The following is a 25,592-nucleotide window of genomic DNA, read 5'->3' as shown; positions in this document are numbered from 1 at the left end:
CGATAACACTTGGTCACATGTTACTTATATGTCCACTTAAACTATAGGATAGTTAATTTATCCCTTAACTACCCCCATTTGTGAGGGTCGGGGTTTTTGTTTAAAGTCCCATGCAAATCAATGGGAAATGTATGTTCCCACATAACTTCTGTACGACTGGAGATATTTCAATAATACCTGGTACACATATTACTTATATGCCAAATAAAAATATATGACAGTTAAATTAACCCTTACCTACACCCTTATATAAAAGATGGGTATATTTATATTACTATGATTTTCCTCCCCAAAAGGTTAACATAGGAAGACCGGGCAACGCCGGGTATTCAGCTAGTGTATGTGTGTGTGTATATATATATATATATATATATATATATATATGTATGTATGTATGTATGTATGTATGTATGTATGTGTATGTGTGTATGTGTATATATATATATATATATATATATATATATATATATATATATATATATATATATATTCTCTCTTTTTATTATATAAACAAGTATAGACAGATACACATGATAAAAATCACATTCCTATATCAAAGCTACTTATTACATCAAGTCTATACATGTATTCTCCCTATCCCCAAACCCTCCCCAAAACAAAAAAAGAGGGGGTTACCCCCCTCCTTTCCTCTCGCTCCCCCTAATTTCCTACACCTCCATCAAATCCCTCCAGATTCTTTAAACTCCGTCCATTTTCCCCATATATTCCGATATAACTCCAATGAGTCCTCTACTGTATGGATTTTTTCCTCCATGGCTCTTACCCTTTCAACCCTTACTACCCACTCCTTCATGCTCGGCACTTCTTGGGTCCTCCATAGACTCTGAGTCAAATGTTTAGCTGTGTTTAAAAGGAATGGGGCTATGGTGTTCTTATATTGGGGGATCGTTTTCCTCGTATCATGAAATGAACATTCCCAGGAACCCTTCTGAATCCATTCTCCCGTTATTTGGTGAGTCGCTGCTAAAATCCTGTCTATAATTGAGGGCTATTTTGGGGTAGTAGCACAATTCTATGAGATGTATGAATTGGTATGGCTAGCCTGTAATTCTCAGTTAACAGAAGCACAGGGGTGAAAGCTGGAGGCTGAAGTTTTTTGGATTTCTCTCTGTGCTCCTTTAGATGGTTTGTTGTAGGAGAAGGAAGCATCCGTTCTGTTATTACAGCAGAAAGAACGTTAGCGTGAGAATTTTCAAGTAGTGGAAATGGATCCTTATGTGACTTTGTTGTACTGGAGGAAGAGATGACAATTGAAGGACAATTCTGCTTTTGTTAAATTGGTTAGGAAACAAGAGAGGGGCATTATGTGGTCACCATAATATATAGAAAAATGGAGCCGTCGTTGTGAAAAACTAGTGGCTTGAAGCTGATATTTCAGTTAGTAGTTGTTAGTTGAGTTAAATTGTTCACGAATGTTCACCGGTCTTACATTTTTATTGTCTCCTGTTGTCAAGCCTCAACACAGGAGTTCCAATCCCACCTCCAACCTTGAATCCCCTACTGGACACAGAGCAAATTCTGTTTCAGAATACTAGAATAACCCCAAAGGGAAAAAAAAGTTATAAGGCCCTTTCCATAATATACATTATATAATTACACGTGTTCCCTAGTGTGTGTTCTAACTGTGGGGGGAAGGAACTGACTATAGGAGATGACAGATCGTTGTTGCTAGCTATTAGGAACTAACAAAAAATAAGTATAAAAGTGAATAATCCTTTGTAGATGATAACACTGTGAGTGGCTAATAGAAAAAAGTCCATAAAATGGTGTAAATAACGTGCCCGAAAGCACAAAGGGACAGTGCAGATTAGAAACAATGAATGTTCATAATATTAAATAATATCACAGTAAGAATGCACAAATATTCTGGTGAAAAAATAAGTGAATAAAAGAGTGCGCTGATCTCTATGAGAATAAGTCCGGATCCTCAGAGAATTCGGTCTCTCAGAATTCTCGCCTCATAACAAGTAAATCAAGCATCAAGGACTCTGGTAGAGCTCTCTTAAACAGATTCCCGATCTCCACAAATAGCTCATAGAATTACTCCAGTCCCATGGATGTGCTGCAGTCTCGTAAGGTCTCAGGCCCCGTACACACGACCGAGTTTCTCGGCAGAATTCAGCCAGAAACTCGATGGGAGACGTATTCTGCCGAGAAAACCGGTCGTGTGTACACTTTTCGCCGAGGAAACCGACGAGGATCTCGTCGGGCCAAAAAGAGAACATGTTCTCTATTTCCTCGTTAGTCAATGGGAAAAGTTGGCTCGCCAAGATCCTCGGCGGCTTCACAAGGAACTCGACGAGCAAAACGATGTGTTTTGCCCGTCGAGTTTCTCGGACGTGTGTACGGGGCCTCAGAGATATCGAATTGGACTCATACAGGGGGAGACAAGAGAAACAAGCCTCCAATAGTGTAGCATGTGAAGTAAAGGGATCGTTTAATAAAAAGTAATGCTCATACATTTAAAAATTATCACAATTGTAAAAAAGAAGAAGAAACAACGGCGTGTGTCACGCCTCCTCACGTCACTCCCGGTGTACGTCTGCCCACGGCCAATCCCTACGTGTTACGACACGAGCACGTGTCTTCATCTGGGGAACCCAGCCTGAAGGTTAATTTCCCACATCTGTGGCTTTTTAAATTGCAATTTGCGTCTGTGTATAAACTGTTAATGAGTTTGTTCGCTCTCACATAAATGCACTGAGCAGACTAGATACTGAGCCATCAGGAGCAGAAAAGAACTGTCAAACGACCTGCATAACAAGTTAATGGAACTTTGCAAAGATGGAAAATTATATAAAATGATATCTAAAGCATTGAATATGCCAATCAGTGCTGTTCAATCACTTAGTAAGAAGTGATAAATTTGGGGATCTCTTGATACCAATCATGGTGAGGTAGACCAAGAAAGTTTTTGCAACCACAACTGCCAGTGGAATTGTTCGGGATACAAAGAAAAATCCACAGGTAACTTCTGGAGTGGCTGCTCTAGAAAAAGAAGACGGTGGTGGTGTTTTTTTTTGAAGGAGCACAATACGAAGATACTTAAACAAAAATTAGCTGCATGGTCGAGTTACCAGAAAGATCAGTTCATATAAAATATCACAATTTTTGCCAGGGTATGCAAACCTCTGAGCACAACCGTGTATACTTAAAGGATCACTAAAGGAAAATATTTTTTTAGCTAAATAGCTTCCTTTACCTTACTGCAGTACTGGTTTCATGTCCTCATTGTTCGTTTTTGCTTTGAAGTGGCTGTAATTCTGCTCTGATCTCCACACTTCCTGCTTGTCTGGCTCCTTATGAAAAATCTCATGGCAGCTTTTCACTGTGGTCCAAGCTGTGTGTCTAAAACTTCTCACTGCCCTGGATTTGTTTGGTTTTGTTCTGTGGGTCTCTTTACTTCACAGAAACATGAAGCCAGTTTAAAAACGAAAGTGAAACTGCAGGCACATTATATGATTGAATTTAATCTATTTTTAATCATTTTTAAAAGGAATCGGTTAACTTTTATGTCTCTATACCCTGTAAACAGTCATTTCAGCAAAAAAAAACTTTTTTTCCTTTAGTGACCCTTTAATATTGACTCTCATTCTGCCTCTGTATTACCTTTTTAAAAAGCATATGAAAAGACATGATTTAAAAAGTCATTGCTTTCTCTGAACCACAGCTGAGGTCTTATCCTGGGCTCAAGAAAATTCTTGTAGCGACTGCATTCGGCACATTATCTGTTATTTTCCTGGCCCATCACTTGAGAAGAAGACGAAGAAAAAAGACGTTGGTTCCATCGCGAGAGCCACACCAGCTCCTTCTAGACTGTACTAAAACTGTGGCCTTAGAGAGAGGTGGGTAACAGACTCCATTCATTGATTTTTTGATAACATGTTGCAAAGTGCAGCAGTGTGCAAATTCTGATTAGTTGTAATGGGTTACAATGCAGAGGTTTTTTTTTGTGTGAACAGCCAGCCTCTTTAGCAATGACCTTTTGTGACTTGCCCTCCTTGTGGAGGGTGTCCATGAATGTCTCCTGAACAATTGTCAAGTCTTCCCCATGATTGTGTCACCTACTGAACCAGACTGAAAGACAATTTAAAGGCTCAGGAAACCTATACAGGTGTTTTTAAGTTAAAGTGGAGGTTCACCCAAAAAGTTAATTTTTAACATTAGATTGAGGCTCATTTTGTCAAGGGGAATCGGGTAGTTTTCTCCGCCGCTTCCGGGTATGGGCTGCGGGACTGGGCGTTCCTATTTGATTGACAGGCTTCCGACGGTCGCATCTATCGCGTCACGATTTTACGAAAGTAGCTGTCAGGAAAGGCATGCCAGTACCCAAAATGGCGGCCATAGATGTCGACCTGTGACTTCTGCTTCTACGAGCGCGCCATTGACGCACGTGCACGAGCCCGCGCCATGGTGTGCACTCCCTGAGTGTTTGGGCGCCAAATAGGCTATTTAAGCTGGCCACTTCCTGGACTCAAGTGCTACTCCTGTAACCTGTATCCTGATTTCCGTTCCGTTGATCCGACCCGGCTTGCCTCTGACACTCCTGCTCTCCGCCTGCACCCGACCCGGCTTGTTCTGACCTTGCTTCCGCCTGCTGCTTCTGCTACCTCGCTGCCAGCCCAACACCGACCCAGCCTGCACCTTGACTTCGCTTCCTGCCTCCGCTTTTGTTCCTGACGTGCCCGATAGTGTATGACCAGGCTTGCCTACTTCCGCTACCTGCTGACAGCTGCTCCTGGGCCTCACCTCCACCAGTGTCTTCCTGCGACTTCCTCAGCGACTCCAGCCCAGCGACTCATCAGCGATCCTGCCAGGCACTCGTGCGACTTTGCACTCTTGAGCCTCATGTCCACTCTATCAGGAGCTCAGAGCTGCAAGAGAGGCCGTCCTCCGCACATCGGGCTCTACCGCCAGGGTCATGACAGTAGCTGAACGTCGGTGTGCAGGCGCCGTATAGAGCCGCACCGACGTTCGGCTTCGTTCGGCTACTCGTGACGCGATGTATGCGACCGTCGGAAGCCTGTCGGAAGCCTGTCAATCAAATAGGAACGCCCAGTCCCGAAGACCATACCCGGAAGCGGCGGAGAAGATCACTCTCTAAAATGGTAAGTACGGCTTCGATTTTAAAAAAACTACCCGATTCCCCTAGACAAAATGAGCATCAATCTAAGGTTAAAAATGTTTTTTCAGGTGAACTCCTGCTTTAATTCACTAATTAAAGTGTGACACCACAAGTCTACAATATTGAACTTTTTTTACAATATTTAAATTTTCTGAGAAACAGAATTTTGGGTTTTCACTAGCTGTAAGCCAGGGGTGCCACATGTGGCCCGCGGAGCCCTCTGATGTGGCCCGTGACCTCCTGCTCTGGGATGGAATAGAATACTGTTATTAATGGTCAGTTTATTACTAAAATCAGTGTATGTATGGGAACATCTTTTTCGCAGTGGTTACTGGGCTGCTTTAAAACTGATTCGCAGGTGCAGAGCAGTTTACCTGCGGGTTACCTGCACTGAGCCATATACTTCTGTTATTACCTGCGAGTTTGATGAGCTTTCTGAAAGTGCACCAAAGCTATAGGATATAATAGAAGTCTATGGCAAAGTGCAGCTAACCTGCAGAATATAATAATAGAAGTCTATTGCAAAGTGCAGGAAAGCCAAAAGGTACACTGCATTGCACCCGTGGTTCGGGTAAACCGCAGCGCATCAGCGTGAAAGCAGCCTTGGGCCCCTTTCACACTGTCAGTCCGACCAATTGGACCCTCCATTCACCTCTAAGTAGTGGCAGACATAAACGGACTTGCATCCTACCTCCAATATGATCCGCTAAAAAGTATAGTGGGCTGTGTCAGTGTCCGCTCTGCATATGCAAAGCAGACACGGACATGCCATCCACCCACTCCGCTCATTGTGGCCCACGACCGGTTACCAAGTTGCTTTAATGGCCCTCGCTCTTCAAAAGGTTGGGCACCCCTGCTGTAAGCCATAATGAACAAAATTAAAAGAAAGAAATGCTTGAAATATATCACTCTGTGTGTAACGGATCTATACAATATGAGTTTCACTTTTTGAATTAAATTACTGAAATACATTAACTTTTTGATGATATTCTAATTTTTTTAGATGCACCTGTTTACTTACCTGCTAACTGAATGTTGTATATTGGCAAATATGATATGGTTCTCTCTTTTTCTTCTTTCATCTTCCCCTATCTCTTTCTGCCCCCTCTTTTCTCTGTTGCTGCATTACTCTCTCCCCACTCTTTCTTCCACTTTCTTTCTATCTCCTCTCTGTCTCCCACTTTCTCTTCCATTCTTTCTCTCTCCCTTCCCCGTCCTCTCTCCTTCTCCCCCCTTTCCCTTCTTTCTCTTTTTGCCCTCTATCTCACTTCCCCCTTCCACTCGCGCACCCCCTTCCTCTTTCCCTCCCTTTTGTCCTCATTCTCGTTCTCTCTCTCTCGTTCTCTCTCTCTCGTTCTCTCTCGTTCTCTCGTTCTCTCTCTCTCGTTCTCGTTCTCTCTCTCTCTCGTTCTCGTTCTCTCTCTCTCTCGTTCTCTCTCTCGTTCTCTCTCTCTCTTGTTCTCTCTCTCTCTTGTTCTCTCTCTCTCTTGTTCTCTCTCTCTCTTGTTTTCTCTCTCTCTTGTTCTCTCTCTCTCTTGTTCTCTCTCTCTCTTGTTCTCTCTCTCTCTCTCGTTCTCTCTCTCTCTCTCGTTCTCCCTCTTGTTCTCTCTCTCGTTCTCCCTCTTGTTCTCTCTCTCTCTCTCGCTCTCTCTCTCGTTCTCTTGTTCTTTTTCTCTCTCTCTCTCGTTCTTTTTTTTTTTTCTCTCTCTCGTTCTTTTTTTCTCTCTCTCGTTCTTTTTTCTCTCTCTCTCGTTCTTTTTTTTTTTTTCTCTCTCGTTCTTTTTTTTTTTTTTCTCTCTCGTTCTTTTTTTCTCTCTCTCTCTCGTTCTTTTTTTCTCTCTCTCTCTCGTTCTTTTTTTCTCTCTCTCTCTCGTTCTTTTTTTCTCTCGTTCTTTTTTTCTCTCTCTCTCTCGTTCTTTTTTTCTCTCTCTCTCTCGTTCTTTTTTTCTCTCTCTCTCTCGTTCTTTTTTTCTCTCTCTCTCTCGTTCTTTTTTTCTCTCTCTCTCTCGTTCTTTTTTTCTCTCTCTCTCTCGTTCTTTTTTCTCTCTCTCTCTCTCGTTCTTTTTTCTCTCTCGTTCTTTCTCTCTCTCGTTCTTTCTCTCTCGTTCTTTCTCTCTCTCTCTCTCTCTCTCTATCTCTCTCTCTCTCTCTCTCTCTCGTTCTTCCCTATAGATTCCAGTTGTTCCAGTAGTAGGCAGAATCTGACGCTGTCTCTGAGCTCAGTGAAGGAGAAGGGTTCCCAGTTACATATGAATGGTGGATTGTACAGTAAATATTCAGGATCTCCGCAGAGTTTGGCTTCAGTAAGTATATAAATGTTCTGATATTCCACAAGTGGCAACTTATCTAGAAGGAAAGCCAGAGTGTATTTTCAGCCAATTACATTTTGACATGAGCTTCACATTATTACATGCTTGATGTGGCTTCATATGCTTTGTATATTTGTCATATACAGATGTATAGATTGTAGAAACCATCTGCATATCAGACTACAGGATAAACCACATAACGAGTTTATTGTTTTCAATAAATTATCAATTTATTTTCTGATCTCTTCGAATAGGAATTATCAGTCTATAGTTGACAACCATATAGTTGATATAGTTATGATTTGCAACACACAGGGAATTTTATTTTACTCAAGATACTCGTACTCTCTGAAAATCTAATTGATCAGATTATCTCAGTGCTGCCCATCGATGCAAAACGATCGATCATTTTCTGCCCTGTTTGGCTTTGTTGGGTCATGTCTAATCTAAATTGAGTCTACAGTTATTGGAAGGGCAGTTATGGCTATTCAGTTGTATTCAAGTGACAGGGTCTCTTAACCTCTTAAGACCTGGACCATTATGCAGGTTAAGGACCTTGCCCCTTTTTGCGATTCGGCACTGCGTCGCTTTAACTGACAATTGCGCCGTCGTGCGACGTGACTCCCAAACAAAATTGCCGTCCTTTTTTTCCCCACAAATAGAGCTTTCTTTTGGTGGTATTTGATCACTTCTGCGGCTTTTATTTTTTTGCTCTATAAACAAAAATAGAGCGACCATTTTGAAAAAAAAATGAATATTATTTTACTTTTTTGCTATAATAAATATCCCCAAAAAAGATATAAAAAAACGTTTTTTTTCCTCAGTTTAGGCCAATACGTATTCTTCTACCTATTTTTGGTAAAAAAAAATCGCAATAAGCGTTTATCGATTGGTTTGCGCAAAATTTATAGCGTTTACAAAATAGGGGATAGTTTTATGGCATTTTTATTAATAATTTTTTTTTTTTTTTACTACTAATGGCGGCGATCAGCGATTGTTTTTTTCGTGACTGCGACATTATAGCGGACACAACGGACAATTTTGACACATTTTTGGGACTATTGTCATTTTCACAGCGAAAAGTGCTATAAAAATGCAATGATTACTGTGAAAATGACAATGCAGTTTAGGAGTTAACCACTAGGGGGTGCTGTAGAGGTTAAGTGTGACCTCATATGTGTTTCTAACTATAGGCTGGACGTGTGACGTCAGTGATCATCTTTCCCTATATCAGGGAACAGACGATCACTGACATTGCCACAATGAAGAACGGGGAAGGTTTGTTTACACTCACCTCTCCCCGTTCTTTAGCTCCTGTGACCGATTGCGGGACACCAGCGGCGATCAGGTCCGCGGGTCCCGCAGGGGGGGTCACGGAGCTTCGGACCGCGGCGCGCACACGAACCCACGGCTGGGCTCTTAAAGAGGACGTACAGGTACGTGTTTGTCCCCTGCCGACGTATATCGTCGTGAAGGGATCCTTAAGTGGTTATCAAAATCAAAATAAAAAAATAAGATATTAAAGCGGGAGTTCACCCTAAAAAAAAATGTTAACATTAGATTGAGGTTCATTTTGTCTAGGGGAATCGGCTAGTTTTTTTAAAATCAAAGCAGTACTTACCGTTTTAGAGAGCGATCTTCTTCGCCGCTTCCGGGTATCGTCTTCGGGACTGGGCGTTCCTATTTGATTGACAGGCTTCCGACGGTCGCATACAACGCTTCACGAGTAGCCGAAAGAAGCCAAACGTCGGTGCGGCTCTATACGGCGCCTGCACACCGACGTTCGGCTACTTTCGGAAAATCGTGACGCGATGGATGCGACCGTCGGAAGCCTGTCAGAAGACTGTCAATCAAATAAAAACGCCCAGTCCCGCAGCCCATACCCGGAAGCGGCGGAGAAGATCGCTCTCTAAAACGGTAAGTACGGCTTAGATTGTTAAAAAAATAGCCGATTCCCCTAGACAAAATGAGCCTCAATCTAATGTTAAAAATTTAAATTCCCGGGTGAACCTCCACTTTAAGGCTTGGTTCACACTTGTGCGAGGCGGAAACCAGCGCGATTCCAGTACGGGTTCCCCCATCACACCTGAATTGCCATTAGTTCACACTGCCCTCTGCGAACCGCTTTGGGTGTCAATACAAAGTTAATGACACCCCCAGGTTGGTTCACAGATTGCAGTGCGAACTGTAAAATGGTGCAGGAATCGGATCGCATGGGTGTGATTACTATCTATCTATCTTGTTATATATATATATATATATATATATATATATATATATATATATATATATATATATATATATATATATATTAAAACCTTGGTTTGAGAGCGTTTTGCAAGACAAGCTAAATATTTTAATAAATTTTGACTTGATATACACAACTGAGTATAAAGGAGAAAAGAGACGCCTTTAACCACTTGGTAACCGCCCTATAGCCGAAATACGGCTACAAGGCGGTTCCCTAACTCTAGGAGGGCGTCAATATACGTCCTCCCAGAGAGTCAGAATTGCGCGCCCACGCGATCACCGGCGCTCGGCGGGTCCACGGGACCCGCAGCTACACGGATCGCGGTAAGGAGCCAATGGAAGCGGCTCCTTACCACGTGATCGCGCCGTCCAATGACGGCGCGATCACTTGTAAACAAACCGGCGTCATGTAATGACGCCGGTTCCTCCCTCTCCTCTCTGTACCGTTCGGTACAGTGTGAGAGGAGAGGGAGGGGGGGGGGAGCGGGCGGCAGCAGCAGCTGCCGCACTGTGGGCTGGATCTGGGACAATTGCAGTCACAGATCCAGCCATCCCTGCGCAATACTCTGCAATATAAAAATAATAAGCGCTAAAGTATGAGTGCAATACTCTGCAATACCCCACCCCATACTCTGCAATACCCCCCCCCCCATACTCTGCAATACCCCCCCGCCATACTCTGCAATACCCCCCCGCCATACTCTGCAATACCCTCAATACTCCAATACCTTGCAATACGTCGCCTATGGGGATTTTTAAGTAGCAACGTTTGGCGCAATTTCACGAGCGTGTGCAATTTTGAAGGGTGACATGTTGGGTATCTATTTACTCGGCGTAACTTCATCTTTCATATTATGCAAAAACATTGAGCTAACTTTACTGTTTTGTTTTTTTTTAAGCACAAACTGTTTTTTTTTAAAAACACGCGTTCAAAAAATTGCTGCGAAAATACCGTGCAAGATAAAAAGTTGCAACAACCGCCATTGTATTCTCTAGGGTCTTTGAAAAAAAAGCATATATAATGTTTTGGGTTTCTATGTAATTTTTTAGCAAATAAATGATGATTTTTACATGTAGGAGAGAAATGTCAGAATTGGCCTGGGTGCTCCAGAACGCCTGATGGTGTTCCCTACATGTTGGGCCTCTCTATGTGGCCACGCTGTGTAAAAGTCGCACACATGTGGTATCGCTATACTCGGGAGGAATAGCAGAATGTGTTTTGGGGTGTAATTTGTAGTATGCATATGCTGTGTGTGAGAAATAACCTGCTAATATGACAGAAACTAGATTTTTTTTTTTTTTTACAGAATTTTCAGTCTTTTTTCTTTTATAGCGCAACAAATAAAAACCGCAGAGGTGATCAAATACCACCAAAAGAAAGCTCTATTTGTGTGAAAAAAAGGACAAAAATTTCAGATGGGTACAATGTTGTATGACTGAGTAATTGTCATTCAAATTGTGAGAGCACTGAAAGCTGAAAATTGGTCTGGTGATTAAGGGGGTTTTCGTGCCCAGTGGTCAAGTGGTTAAGTGTAGCAATATGGTTACATTTAATGACGTTACAACATTTAGCAACATATTGTTACACTTGCTATACTCCTCTCTTCTCTTTTATACTCTGTAGCTGGATTTTGCTTCTAATCTCCTTGTGGAGGCTTCCATTTGTGGATGGACATTTTATGGTTATACAACCTATCACATTGCTATAATCTTTTTATATGGACTATAAATGGAAGGACTTATGAATAAATGGTTGTGGAACAAATCATTTGAGTTTCCATTATTTTCTATGGTGAAATTCGCTTTGATATACAAGTGCTTTGGATTACAAGCATGTTTCTGCAAAGAATTATGCTTGCAATCCAAGGTTTAGCTGTGTATGTGTGTGTGTGTGTGTGTGTATATATATATATATGTGTGTGTGTATATATATATATATATATATATATATATATATATATATATATATATATATATATATATATATATATATATATATATATAAAATCAGGGCTCGACAAATCCCGGTCGCCATGGCGACTAGAAATAGGGTCCTGGCGACTCGGCTTGGAAGGGGGGGGGGGGCAAAAAAAAATATATATATATTTTTTTTTTGTGAGCTGGCGCCATCTGGTGGTGAGCCTTTGTTATTACCACCAGATGTGTAAGCTGGCGCCATCTGGTGGTGGCCGTTGGTAGTACAAGTTAAGCATTACAAGTTAAAGCGGATGTGCCACTAAACAAATATATTAAAAGCCAGCAGCTACAAATACTGCAGCTGCTGACTTTTAATATAAGGACACTTACCTGTCCTGGAGTCCAGCGGTGATCGCAGCAGATGACGAGCCGATCGCTCGTCACCCTGCTGCTCCCCCCTCCATCCACGGTGAGGGAACCAGGAAGTGAAGCGCTCCGGCTTCACTGCCCGGTTCCCTACGGCGCATGCACGAGTCGCGCTGCGCCCGCCGATTGGCTCCCGCTGTGTGCTGGGAGCCGAGTGTTCCCAGCATACAACGGGGGACGGACGGGAAGCGGAGAAAAAACCCGTCCTTTGCCCGTATCGTAGGGCCGGAAGTGGGTGCAGATACCTGTCTGTAGACAGGTATCTGCACCCCCCTCCCCCCTGAAAGGTGTCAAATGTGACACCGGAGGGGGGGAGGGTGCCGATCAGCGGGACTCCACTTTAGAGTGGAGATCCGCTTTAAACAGCAATTCTAATGTTATTTTTCACTATTTTCACTGCCATCTTCTTCCCTCTAATTAGAACCCCCAAACATTATATATATTTTTTATCCTAACACCCTAGAGAAAAAAATGGCGATCGTTGCAATACTTTCTGTCACGCCGTATTAGCGCAGCGGTCTTACAAGCGCACTTTTTTGGGAAAAAATTACACTTTTTTTAATAAAAAAATAAGACAACAGTAAAGTTATCCCCATTTTTTTAATATTATGAAAGATAATGTTACACCGAGTAAATTGATACCCAACATGTCACGCTTCAAAATTACGTCCGCTCGTGGAATGGCGAAAAACTTTTACCCTTTAAAATCTCCATAGGCGACGTTTAAAAAATTCTACAGGTTGCATGTTTTGAGTTACAGAGGAGGTCTAGGGCTAGAATTATTGCTCTCGTTCTACCAATCGCGACGATACCTCACATGTGTGGTTTGAACACCGTTTACATATGCGGTCGCTGCTCACGTATGTGTTCGCTTCTGCGCGCAAGCTCGTCGGGACGGGGCGCGTTTTCTGGCTCCTAACTTTTTTAGCTGGCTCCTAGATTCCAAGCAAATTTGTCAAACCCTATATATAAAAATTCACCCTGTCTATCTGTCCTTTTTATCATTCTCATTGAAAGTGAAAGAAAATACCAACATTTGGGTTGACATCAGAACAGTAATAGAGGGGTAATCTTCCAATGGGGACACTATTTCTGATGAACTTGGTGACAACTGGGGATTCCCTCACTTTGGAGAGATGTCCTCTCACTTCCTGCTTTGGCTATCGGACAGGAAGTGAGAGGAAATCTCCCATAGGCACAAAGATGACAAAAAAAAAAGCATCTAACAGGAGTATAATCCTCTTCCACTCTATCCAAAATTGAAAAAAGTTTTGCCTTTAGTTCTACTTTGTGTCCATTTAAAAGCATGCTGGTGCCCTTACCCCATAGGTGCATGATTTTATATAGGATCTTGCTGGCATGTGTTTTTTTCCCCATGCATGCACCCTGGACACACAGTGCCCTCAATCTTGGTAGATTTACATGCTGCTGGCAGCAGGGCCTGTGCAATGTCATGCAGTGTGCACGAGGCCTAAATAAATAGCATTGCACATGTGACACTCCCTGGTCCCCCTCTGTCCTTCCAGCCTTAAAGCAGCCTATCGGGAGTTGTATAGGAATGTCCCGCCCATCCCTATTCCTGAGTGCTGGATAACACATGGTGTCATCAGGGGGCGGGGCCCAGAACCAGGAAGAGCTTTCCCCCAGAGTCTCCATGTGATAGAATGTCTGCAGAATGTACTGTAAGTACCATACTGTCCATCGATTGCAGCCTAGCTCTTAAACTAGATGTTAACCTTGCATCACATAAGCAGCAGCCATTTTTATATTTGTAATTACTGTTTTCGTATTTTTTTTTCCATCCCTTTTTTGCATTTCTGTTTTGCCTACATGCACTCCAGTGATGGCTGCCTGGCCTTTCTCAGGATAGATTTCCTGTTGGTGACCACAGTGGACCATAATGTATAAGGCCCGGATTCACAGACATCGGTGCATATTTAATGCCGCCGTATCGTATCTTCTTTACACTACGCCGACGCGGAGCAGAGAGGCAAGCTCAGTATTCACAAAGCACTTGCTCCCAAAACTGCGCTGGGTTTCTTAGGCGTAAGTCGGCGTAAGTGGAAGTGGGCGTGAGCCATGCAAATGAGGCGTGACCCCATGCAAATGATAGGCCGAGCGACAGACGGATACGAATAACGAACGGCGCATGCGTCGTCCCGTGGACGCAACCCAGTGAGCATGCTCAGAATCACATCGGAACTACTCCCTAAGATACGTCCGATCACTGCCTACGACGTGAACGTAGCCTACGCCCAGCCATATTCACGTACAACGTAAAACGACGGCTTGTGTTCCCTGGTCCATACCTTTTGCATGGGTTGCGCCTCATCTATGGGGAATAACTTTACGCTGGACGTATGACTTTACGCGCACTGCGTCGGACGTACATTCGTGAATCGGCGTATCTCCCTCATTTCCATATTTGAATAGAAAAACAATGGGAGCGCCAGATGCGTCCAGCGTAAATATTCGCCCACGATACGCCGGCGTAGGCAAGTTACGTCGGTGAGATGAAGCCTATTTTTTGGCGTATCTCAGCTTGTGGGTCAGGCGCACAGATACGACGGGCACATTTATACTTACGTCGGCGTATCTAGAGATACGTCGGCGTAAGTGCTTTGTGAATCCGGGCCTATGTGTGTAGTATGTGTTGAAATGGACATTTGTAGTCTCCATTAGAAGCCGGGGTGACAACGCAGGAGCAGAGTGGGCAGACAGGGAAAGAGCGTTGTCACCCTATAACAGGAAGTGCCTGAACAAGGCCTTCATGGCTGGATCACTAGGTATTATTTTAATGAAAGCTGCAGTTTTTTTAAAAAAAAAGGACTTTAGAAATACAAAGAACATGTTAAAGTTTACATTATTCGTACTATAAGGGCTGGTTTACACCACAAAAACGCACTCAAGATCCGTTTTTGATGCATTCCAGATGCTTTTTTTTCTTTCTTGTTTATTTTTTTATTTTTTTAACTGTACCTTTTTTTTTTCCTGGAACTGGAAAGCCACGGAACTGACTGCACTGGTGTGAACTGGGTCATTGGAAGCCATATAATCTATTTTCCATGCATTTTTGATGCAGAAAACAAACCGCATTGAACTGCAGGGCTAGTTCACACCACATGCAGTCCATTGTGTTTTTTTTTTCTGCATCAAAAATGCATGGAAAAATAGATTATATGGTTTCCAATGGCATAGCTCACACCAGTGCAGTCAGTTCCAGGGCTTTCCAGTTCCAGAAATAAAAAGTAGAACATGCTGCATTTTTCCTGCACTGGACTGAAGGTAAATAGGGTGAAACACAACGGAATGCCTCAAAAATGCATAAAAAAAACGCACCAGACCCCAGTATAGTGGGAAAAAAAATCTAGAGTGCGTCTGAAAACGCACATACAAAAATACCTCCGGATCGGATCTAGTGTGCGTTTTTGTGTTGTGAACAAGCCCTAAAGCCACATAAACAACTGAGCGTGTTTTCACTCGATTGCTGGGGGCTCAGTTCACACTGGTGCGATGCAGGAACCAGCACGATTCTTGTGCGGGTTCCCGCATCGCATATGACTCGCAGGCAGTTCACACTGACATCTGCGAACCACTGCAGGTTTTATTGACCCTCCCGAATCGGTTTGCAGCGTGAGCTGTGAAATCGGACAGGAATCGGATCGCATGAGTGAACACCCATGTGATCTGATTCCGGTGCAGACCAAAAAAAAAGCCGGGTCCTGCACCATTTTGGTTTAAATGCAATGCAAATTCAGCCATACAAACTGTTCGCATTGCAGAGACATCGCATGTGATGTGCACAGTATTGCGGTGCGAATTGCATGCAATGTCTGTGATCGCACCAGTGTGAACCCAGTCTGAAGCGCACCAATAATCATGTTGAAGAATAGCTTGAGCCGTTCACACCTGAAGTATCTTATTCTGGAGCTGAATGGCGTCTTTTGGCCCCATGGAGTGCCGGAAAAATTAATGTTTAACCACTTGCCACCCGCCAATGACAAATTGACGTCGGCAAAGTGGTTGTAGAATCCTGAGTGGACGTCATATGATGTCCTCAGGATTTTGAGCCGCTGCGGGGGCGTGCATCGTGGCGATCATTGTTGCAGGCTGTCAGTCTGACACCCAGCAACACCAATCAAGGTAAAGAGTCTCTCGCGGAGACTCTTTACCACGTGATCAGCCGTGTCCAATCATGGCTGATCGCGATGTAAACAGGAAAAGCCGGTAATCGGCTTTTCCTCACTCGCGTCTGTCAGACGCGAGTAGAGGAGAGCAGATCGGCTGCTCCTGTGACAGGGGGGGTTTATGCTGATCGATTATCAGCACAGCCCCCCGAGGATGCCCACTGGACCACCAGGGATGCCCACTAGACCACCAGGGATGCAAAAAAAAAAAAAAGTATGCCACCCTAGACCACCAGGCATGAGAAGGACACAAAAAAATGGATGCCAATTAGTGCCGCAATGGATGTCAATCAGTGCCCACAATGGGCATCACTGATTGGCAGGCATTGTTTGGCACTGATTGGCATCCATTAGTACAACACATACGATAGTGCCCATCTATGCCCATCCGTGCCACCTATCAGTGCCCATCCGTGCCACCTATCAGTGCCCATCCATGCCGCCTATAAGTCCCCAGCCGTGCCGCCTATCCGTGCCGCCTATCTGTGCCGCCTATCCAAGCCCATCCATGCTGCCTATCAGTGCTCATGCGTGCCGCATATTAGTGCCCATCAATGACACCACATCAGTGCCACCTCATCGGTGCCCATCAGTGCCGCCTTATCAGTGCCCGTCAGTGAAGTACCATCAGTGCCCATCAGTGAAGGAGAAAACATACTTATTTACAATGTTTTAGAACAAACAAAAAAAACGTTTTTTTTTCGAAATTTTCGGTCATTTATTATTTTTTTTTTGCAGAAAATAAATATCCCAGAGGTGATCAAATACCACCAAAAGAAAGCTCTATTTGTGGGTACAAAATGATAAAAATTTAGTTTGGGTACAGTGTAGCATGACCGTGCAATTGTCATTCAAAGTGCAACAGCGCTGAAAGCTGAAAATTGGTCTGGGCGGGAAGGTGTATAAGTGCCCTGTATGGAAGTGGTTAATATCTGGGTATATTGATAGCTGTACTCATTCCATAGTTTACGGTCACGGGAAAAAAAATTTGTATAATATATAAATCTCTACATACTATAATGTAATTTTGGTGGTTTTTTATTTCTTTTTTTAGGTGAGAAGTGAGAACTCTTGTCACAGCTGTGCCTGCATCAATTCCAGCTCCTGGGATAAGACTGAAGAAGAGGAGATGAAGCTTGTAAACATCCCGGTCACCACTCCAGAGAACCTCTATCTGATGGGTATGTTCTACAATGTCAGCCCCGGCACTGTACAGACGTGGTCCACACTGTCCACTGTTCATAACTGCTTATTGTACAAATGCTCCAGGGACTGCGAAAGGCACTGGGAGACTGTGGGGTTGGTTTACTGAATCTGGTGCAGCTCTGCACAGAAACCAATCCGCTTCCAGGTTTCATTGGCAAAGCTTAATTGAACAAGCTGAAGTTAGAAGCTGATTGGCTACCATGCACAGCTGCACCAGATTTTGCACTCTCCCGTTTTAGTAAATCAACCCCTTCGTATATTACGTACTAGACCAAAAAATGTCTGTGTGGGCTTGTTTACACATGCATGAAGAACTGCAACATACCGTATTTATTGGGGTATAGCGCGCTCCCGCGTATAGCGCGCACCCCTAAAGTTGCCCCGAAAATTCCTGTGGAAAAAAGATTTTTGTACTTACAGTTTTGGTGTCTTGCGCGGCGGCCTCGTCGGGTCCGGCATCCGTTTGCGGCTTCGGGTGTCCTCTTCGTCGGGTCCGGCGTCCTTCTGCGGCGTCCTCCCCGCTCGTTTCCCGCTTTCCCGCGCCAAGTTTGAATACTGCGCCGGCATATACCGAGCGCAGTACACCTGTGTATAGTCGGGCAGGCTCGGCTACTCTCACGCTGACGTCCTGTACGTCCAGAACGTCAGCGCGAGAGTGTACTGCGCTCGGTATATGCCGGCGCAGTATTCAAACTCGGCGTGGGAAAGCGGGTATCGGCGTATATCGCGCACCAACAATTTTGCCCTGATTTTCAGGGCAAAAAAGTGCGCGGTATACGCCGATAAATACGGTATTTAAAAAGCAATACAAATCCGGAGCACTTTTCAGAGTGTTTTTGTTAGTCAGTGAAGAGGTGATACTCGCCGCCTGTTTTAACACACCACCGCGCAGCCACCCTAAGCCCATGTGTGCATTGCATGAGCTTGCAGGACCGTTGCAGCTTGGTTCCATTAACTGGAATGGGTCATGCCTGCTGAATACAACAGGGGTTTAATTCCTGCCACAGGTGTGAAGCAAAGCATTGCGACAGCGGCGTATATACATCCTCGGGCGCTTCTTTTGCAGCTTAACGACTTCACGGCTGCCCTATAGCAGTTTGTGTGTGTGTGTGTGTGTATATATATATATATATATATATATATATATATATATATATATATATATATATATATATATATATATATATATATATAAGGGCCGAAACAACTAGTCGATTAATCGACAACTAATCGATTATGAAATTAATGAAAATGAAATTTTCATAATCGATTAATCGGCCAGTAACTTAATGGGGCTAAAATATACTAATACTAAAATTAGCCCTTATAGTACAAAAAAGCAAATCGCTACTGTAAATATTACTTTCACTGTCCCACAGTAAAAAAAAATGAACCCCTTACAGTAGCGATTATTTGCTCCTTTTGTACTTATTTTTGTTTTTTTAACCCCATTATGTTACTAAACATCTCAGGCCGGGGTCACACCTCTGTTTTTTTGGTGCTTTTTGCAGAAACACACTACAGTTCATTTACATGTTTTCCTATGGGACACGTTCACATCCATGATTTTTTTTTCAGCTGCTGTGTATTTGGAAAGGGCAAGGACTTTTTAACGCAAAACGGTGCTATTTTGTTTTTTTTTGGTTCAATATACTTGAATGGAGAAGCTGCAGAAAAGCATGTAATGCGTTTATGCGGAAATTTGTGTTTTGTAATCTGCCCAACAACAAATTGGCTCCAAAAAAATTGTAAAAATTCAATATTTTTTTTTTAAGGCTATTATCCGATGAATCGGCCAACTAATCGATTATGAAAACAATCGTTAGTTGCAGCCCTAATTATATACACACACGTCACCCCGCTCTTCCGGGTAGCAGGTGTGAAGGCTGACTCCTGCTGTGATTATGCACAGCGGGTGCAGATCAATTGGTACCATGGACTTTATGTCCGCCGACACCCACTGATTGCTTGTTACAGGGGCAGAACAGCAGTCTACCTATATAAACAAGGCAGATTGTCGTTCTGTTAGTAAGGAAGATACGGATCCTGCAGGGACAAGGATTCATGTCTTCATGTCTTCCCTTAGTAAAAGCACCTCCCCCACAGTAAACAAGCACTGATTAGGCACACAGTTAAAGCGGTTGTAAACCCGCATCAAAATTTTTTATTTTTTTTCTCCTGCAAGGCAAAAGTCATAATGAGCTAATATGCACCGCATATTAGCTGATTATGAAATAATTACCTCGGAACGAGGTGTGTAGAACTTACCTGGTCCACGCCGAGCGAGATATCATCTTGACTCGGCGTGTCTTCCGGGTATCGCCGCTCCAGCGCTGTGATTGGCTGGAGTGGCGGTGACGTCACTCCCGCGCATGCGCGCGGGAGATTTAAATTCGGCAAGGTCCAGCGGCGGCCGGTCCTTTCGCCGTAGATCTTCCCTGCGCATGTGCCGCTGCAATCGGCGGCGCATTGCGAAGGGAATATCTCCTAAACCGTGCAGGTTTAGGAGATATTCTCCTTACCTACAGGTAAGCCTTGTTATAGGCTTACCTGTAGGTAAAAGTAAAAAAAGTGGGTTTACAACCACTTTAACCCTTTGATCGCCCCCTGATGTTAACCCCTTCCCAGCCAGTGTAGTGCCATTAGTACAGTGACAGTTCATATTTTTAGCACTGAATACTGTAGTAGTGTCACTGGTTTCTACAAAGTGTCAGTTGGTGTCAGATTTGTCCGCCGCAATATCGCAGTACCGCTAAGTCGCTGATTGCCAGCATTACTAAAAAACTATAAATAAATAAAAGTTCCATAAGTCTATCCCATATTTTGTAGATGCTTTAAAGCATCCATTTGTAAAAAAAAAAAATTTCTCCCCTTAGCTTCCTGCTCGTTCGGTCTAGGGGAATCGGCTATTTGTATTAAAATATGAGCAGTACTTACCCGTTTTCGAGCTGCATCTTCTTCCGTCGCTTCCGGGTATGGGTCTTCGGGAGCGGGCGTTCCTTCTTGATTGACAGTCTTCCGAGAGGCTTCCGACGGTCGCATCCATGGCGTCACTCGTAGCCGAAAGAAGCCGAACGTCGGTGCGGCTCTATACTGCGCCTGCGCACCGACGTTTGGCTTCTTTCGGAAAATCGTGACGCGATGGATGCGACCGTCGGAAGCCTCTCGGAAGCCTGTCAATCAAGAAGGAACGCCCATTCCCGAAGCCCATACCCGGAAGCGACGGAGAGGATGCATCTCGTAAACGGGTAAGTACTGCACATATTTTAAAATAAATAGCCGATTCCCCTAGTAATAACGAGCAGGAATCTAAGGGGGAAAAGTGCCCTCTAAGGGTGAACCCCCGCTTTAACTTTTTTGCAAACCAATATACACCTTTTTTTTTACCAAAGATATGTAGCAGAATACACATTGGCCTAAATTAATAAAGAAATTTTGGTTTTAAAAAAAATAAAGATAAGTTATTGGATATGTTTTATAGCACAAAGTAAAAAAAAACTATATATATATATATATATATATATATATATATATATATATATATATATATATATATATATATATATATATATATACCTCAGAGGTGATCAAATACCACCAAAAGAAAGCTCTATTTGTGGGGGGAAAAAAGACATACATTTAATGGGTACAGCATCGAATGGCCTCGCAATTGTCAGTTAACCACTTCCAGACCTGCGCACGACGATGTTCGTCCTATTTTTAAAGATGGATATCTCGGTGACGGCAGCAGCTGCTGCCACAACCGAGGTATCGATCTTTAGTGTGCGCGGTCTGGTACACGATAACGGCGGTCTCCGCGGCGGATTCGCCGCGAGATCGCCGTTATCGGTGGCGGGAGAGGGGCCCCCCCTCTCCTGCGCCCTCCGCCGCTTACCAGAGCCGTCGGTAGCGGCGGAGGCGATCGGGACCGTTCGGCTGGTGACTGGGGACGAGACTAAAGGGAAAAATCTCCTTCGCCCGTCCCCATAGCTCTGCTGGGCGGAAGTGACGTCAAAACGTCAGTCCCGCCCAGCCTCTTAAAGAAACATTTTTTTTTTTGTCATTTGAAAAAATGACAGTTTCATTTTATTTTATTTTTTTTCTTGCATTTTAGTCTAATTATGAGATCTGAGGTCTTTTTGACCCCAGATCTCATATTTAAGAGGACCTGTCATGCTTTTTTCTATTACAAGGGATGTTTACATTCCTTATAATAGGAATAAAAGTGATCAAATTCTTTTTTTTTTTTTTTCAGTGTAAAAAAATTATAAACTAAATAAAAATAAGAAAACAAAAAAAATTTTTTTTTTAAGGTGCCCCGTCCCGACGAGCTCGCGCGCAGAAGCGAACGCATACGCGAGTAGCGCCCGCATATGAAAACGGTGTTCAAATCACACAAGTGAGGTATCGCCGCGATCGATAGAGCGAGAACAATAATTCTAGCCCTAGAGCTACTTTGTAGCTCAAAAAATGCAACCTATAGAATTTTTTAAACGTCGCCTATCAAGATTTTTAAGGGTAAAAGTTTGACGCCATGCCACGAGCGGGCGCAATTTTTAAGCGTGACATGTTGGGTATCATTTTACTCGGCGTAACATTATCTTTCAAAATATATAAAAAAATTGGGCCAAATTTATTGTTGTCTTATTTTTTTAATTCAAAAAAGTGAATTTTTTCCAAAAAAAAGTGCGCTTGTTAGACCGCTGCTCAAATATGGTGTGACAAAAAGTATTGCAATGACCACTATTTTATTCTCTAGGGTGCTAGAAAAAAATCTATATATAATGTTTGGGGGTTTTAAGTAATTTTCTAGCAGAAAAAAATGTTTTAGTCTTGCAAACACCAAATCTGAAAAACACCTAAGGTCTGGAAGTGGTTAAAAGGGCAGTGCCATATTGCGAAAAATGGCCTGATCATGAAGGGACGTAAATCTTCCGGAGCTGACATGGTTAAGGGGGAGGGCAGTAAAAATGTGGCTCAACCACATGTTTTTTTTACTGCCTCCCAAAAAAGGGGTAAGCAAACCCTAACTTTAATTTCAAGGATTAAAGCCCTTTTGCAGGAGTTTTTACTTTAAAGCTAAGGTTTAGGTGTGGCAATTTTTACATAGTTCGATCGGTAAAGCTTGGACCAATGTACTGTAAGTATGTATGGTGCCATACCTGTGGGATTCCGATGGTAAGCTGGAAATCACTGTCAAATGACCAGAGCACTTTTTGCGATTCGGCACTGCGTCGCTTTAACTGACAATTGTGCGGTCGTGTGACGTGGCTCCCAAACAAAATTGATGTCCTTTTTTTTCCCCCACAAATAGAGCTTTCTTTTGGTGGTTTTTCTTGGTGGTACCTCTGTGGCTTTTTTTTTTTTGCGCTATAGACAAAAATAGAGAGTCAATTTTAAAAAAAAAGCAAGATTTTTTTACTTTTTGATATAATAAATCTCCCCAAAAAATATATTAAAAAAACTTTTTTTTCCTCAATTTAGGCCGATACGTATTCTTCTACATATTTTTGGTAAAAAAAAATAAAAAAAAATATCAAGTTTATTGATTGGTTTGCTCAAAAGTTATAGTATCTACAAACTAGGGGATAGTTCTATGGCATTTTTATTATATATATATATATATATATATATATATATATATATATATATATATATAATATATAATTTTTTTTACTAGTAATGGTGGTGATCAGCGATTTTTATTATTATTTTTATTTTTTATTGTGACTGTGACATTATGGCGGACACTTTTGACACTATTTTGGGACCATTGTCATTTATACAGCGATCAGTGTTATAAAAATGCACGGATTACTGTGTCAATGACACTAGCAGGGAAGGGGTTAACCAGTAGGGGGTGGGGAAGGTGTTAAGTATGTCCTAGGGAGTGATTGTAACTGTGGGGGGTGTGGCTTACTGTGACATGACACTGATCGCTGCTCCCGATGACGGGGAACAGTAGATCACTGTCCTGTCACAAGGCAGAACAGGGAGATGCCTTGTTTAATCAGGCATCCCCCCGTTCTGCAGCTCCGTGACACGATCGCGGGGACACCGGTGGGCATGAAGTCCGTGGGTCCTGCGGGCACAGTCGCGGAGCTCGCGGCAGGGGCGCTCGCATGCCCACACGGCGGCAAATTCGAAGTGATGTATATATACGTTGCATTGCGCAGACATGTCATTCTGCCAACGTATATGTACAGGCAGCAGTTGGCAAGTGGTAATGTGCAGAAAAGACCCTACATATTTTATTTTTTTTGCAATGTAACACACTACTATATGCTGCACTACAGGTGCGTTGCCTTGTTGTTTTGGGACGCCATTCAAAATGAATGGCACCACAATGCTTAGGGGGAGATTTACTAAAACTGGAATCTGGTGCAGCTCTGCATGATAGCCAATCAGCTTCTAAATTTAGCTTGTTCAATTAAGCTTTGACAATAAAATCTGGAAGCTGATTGGTTTATATGCAGAGCTGCACCAGATTTTGCACTCTCCAGGTTTAGTAAATAACCCCCTTAGTGACATAGAAAGTACCATTAAGCATGACAACCAGTAAGCTAGTATTTTCAGATGGGGCTTCCTGGATACATCTTTAGTACAGGGGATGTGCTGACTGCTGAGATGTGTATTATTATGATTATTATTATTATTATTATTATTATTAATAATAAAGATTTATAGAATGCCAACAGTTTACACAGCACTTTACAATATAAAGGGGGACAGTACAATTGCAATACAGAATGAATAAAAGAGCCTTGCTCATGCAGCTTACAATCAAAATTAAGCAGGTTTCTTAGGGTTTTTTAGCTGTGTACACTGTAACTTATAGGCGCTATTAGGATTAAAAACCTCCTATAATTCCTTTTTCATTGTTGTGAAGGAATGGAGCTGTTTGAAGAGGCTCTGCGTCGGTGGGAACAAGCACTCACTTTCCGGAATAGGCAGGCTGAGGATGAGGCCAGCTGCAGTTCCATCAGGCTGGGGGCAGGGGACGCTATTGCTGAGGAAAATGTAGAGGTAAGGCTTTAACCCTTTACATGCTTTCTATTCTGCATGATATGCGCAGTAAACCTTTTCACAGCCTCAAGTAGAAGTCCTGTCAATTTGTTGTTTCTGTTTGTTTCCCCTTTGGGAAGATTTGCACCCACTTTCTGTCTGGGGTTTCTGCAGTCTCTCGGACAGGAAATTAACTCTCGTATGGGGAAAAATGGACCGTAATAAAAACCTAGCAGAGGCTCTAATCCTGTGTCTCTCAACCAGGTTTTGTTTGTATTCCCCCATGGGAAGGGGGGGGGAGCACAAGACCTAGTTTGCTCTGGATCAGCATTGAGTTGCCATGGTGTGCCCCGGCCAGCCACCAGCACCAGAACAAGCAATGATGCTCTAGAGCCAGGATGTACAGCATCATTCATTGGTTTGGTGATTGGCGGATGCCTCACCCACACATATGATGGGGGGACTCAGATGTGATGGGGCTTCTGATGTATAAGGGAGACTCTGATGTGATGAGGGACTCCAATATGATGGGGGGGGGGGGGCTCTGATATGATATAGGGCTCTAATATGAAGGGGGGCTTCTCATGGGATATGGGGCTCTGATATGAAGGGGGGCATCTGATGTGATATGAGGCTCTGATATGAAGGGGGGCATCTGATGTGATATGAGGCCCTGATATGAAGGGGGCTTCTGATGTGATATGGGGCTCTGATATGAAGGGGGGCTTCTCATGGGATATGAGGCACTGATATGAAGGGGGGCTTCTGATGTGATATGGGGCTCTGATATGAAGGGGGGCTTCTCATGGGATATGAGGCCCTGATATGAAGGGGGCATCTGATGTGATATGGGGCTCAGATATGAAGGGGGGCTTCTCATGGGATATGAGGCCCTGATATGAAGGGGGCATCTGATGTGATATGGGGCTCAGATATGAAGGGGGGCATCTGATGTGATATGGGGCTCAGATATGAAGGGGGGCATCTGATGTGATATGGGGCTCAGATATGAAGGGGGGCTTCTGATGTGATATGGGGCTCAGATATGAAGGGGGGCTTCTGATGTGATATGGGGCTCTGATATGAAGGGGGGCTTCTCATGGGATATGAGGCCCTGATATGAAGGGGGGCTTCTGATGTGATATG

General features: G+C 43.3%; 1 protein-coding gene across 3 annotated transcripts in view; it reads left to right on the top strand.

Moving 5' to 3' along the window:
• The window catches only part of MIGA1 (mitoguardin 1), a 118,312-nt gene that overhangs the window by 23,590 nt on the left and 69,130 nt on the right, over positions 1-25,592 (top strand). For all 3 annotated transcript variants that reach the window (XR_005750640.1, XM_040360659.1, XM_040360658.1), the window contains exons 3-6: positions 3,692-3,866; positions 7,319-7,449; positions 17,290-17,416; positions 24,331-24,467. Coding sequence is in view for 2 of the 3 variants with exons in the window: in XM_040360659.1 (XP_040216593.1) it covers positions 3,692-3,866; positions 7,319-7,449; positions 17,290-17,416; positions 24,331-24,467 (570 nt within the window). In the remaining variant the exon portion in view is untranslated. The remainder of the gene's footprint in view (positions 1-3,691; positions 3,867-7,318; positions 7,450-17,289; positions 17,417-24,330; positions 24,468-25,592) is intronic.

This window comes from Rana temporaria, chromosome 7 (genome assembly GCF_905171775.1).
Source record: "Rana temporaria chromosome 7, aRanTem1.1, whole genome shotgun sequence".
Classification (NCBI taxonomy): Eukaryota; Metazoa; Chordata; class Amphibia; order Anura; family Ranidae; genus Rana; species Rana temporaria.
The sequence above is the reverse complement of the archived record's forward strand: the minus strand, read 5'-3'. Positions and strand labels throughout refer to the sequence as shown.